The sequence below is a fragment of the Ctenocephalides felis genome, unplaced genomic scaffold, assembly GCF_003426905.1.
Source record: "Ctenocephalides felis isolate EL2017-DRISC unplaced genomic scaffold, ASM342690v1 CF-g0.4_SCAFFOLD_01702, whole genome shotgun sequence".
In the NCBI taxonomy this organism is placed as follows: Eukaryota; Metazoa; Arthropoda; class Insecta; order Siphonaptera; family Pulicidae; genus Ctenocephalides; species Ctenocephalides felis.
The window spans coordinates 1-1,075 of record NW_020537856.1 but is presented as its reverse complement, the minus strand read 5'-3'; the positions used below and the strand labels follow the sequence as shown (position 1 = coordinate 1,075).

General features: G+C 34.5%; 1 protein-coding gene across 1 annotated transcript; it reads left to right on the top strand.

Annotated features, from left to right (window-relative positions):
• Nucleotides 1-393: 393 nt before the first annotated feature.
• Nucleotides 394-1,072, top strand: LOC113374315 (zinc finger protein 98-like; the record flags this gene model as incomplete). Its single annotated transcript, XM_026614429.1, has 1 exon — nt 394-1,072. A coding segment is annotated over exon 1 (564 nt), but the record flags the coding sequence as incomplete, so codon positions are not given.
• Nucleotides 1,073-1,075: the final 3 nt, after the last annotated feature.

Sequence of the window (1,075 nt, the reverse complement as noted above, 5' to 3'; positions counted from 1 at the left end):
CGTCGAGAAAACATAACATAAAAATAGCGAATCGGATTTTTGTGAAAACATAAACTTCTCCTTTGGGCTAAAAATATTTTTAAAATTATCATTTATCAATGTTGCAACAGGCCGCCATTGCCGCCATGTTTGACAGTTTTGACAGCCAATATAAATAGTTCATCATGTCAACTGATTTGTTAATTTTAAGTTTAACTCGAAGCTAATAATTTAAATGTGAAAAAATTAGAATATTATTATGTCTCAACTACAAATAATCAATCAATTAAAATAGAACCATTGGATGATATAAATTCGGATAAGCAAAATGAAAACAGTAGTCTTGTCAATAGTCAAATATATTCAGACGACGACGAAGGTTGTTTAGAAAAGATTTGAAAAGTCTGACATAAAAGTAGAGCAAGAAATAGTAACAGAAATAATCCGTGTACCTGCCAAGAAACAAAAAACACGCAAATGCCAAATTTGTGACAAATCCTTCCCTAAAGCCTGCGATTTAAAAAAACACATGGTCTCTCACAGTAACGACAGACCTTACACTTGCATAACTTGTAATAATACTTTCAAACGCTCCAAAGCCCTATCGGCTCACTTAAAATTCCATTCAGGCACCAAACCATATGTGTGCGATATATGCAACCAAGCATTTCCTCATACAACAGCTTTAAGACACCAAAAAGTATTCCACAAAGGAGCACGCAAATATAAATGTGAGATATGTAACAAAGCTTTTATTCGGGTAGGTCATTTACAACAGCATTTAGCAACTCATACAGGTGAACGGAAGTTTAAATGTGATTTCTGTCCTAAAACATTCACACAATCAGGCAGTTTATCAAATCACATAAATACCCATACAGGATTGAGATTGTATGAATGTGACAAGTGTGATAAGACATTTAATAATTCCAGTGACCTCCATAAACACTTTGTGACCCACAACGAAGAACGACCGTTCGAATGTGAGCTGTGCAATAAATTATATAAACGTCCTGCACATTTAAAACAGCACATGTTGCTACATGCAGGTGTGAAGCCCTATAAGTGTGATATTTGTGATAGAATGTTCAGTCGG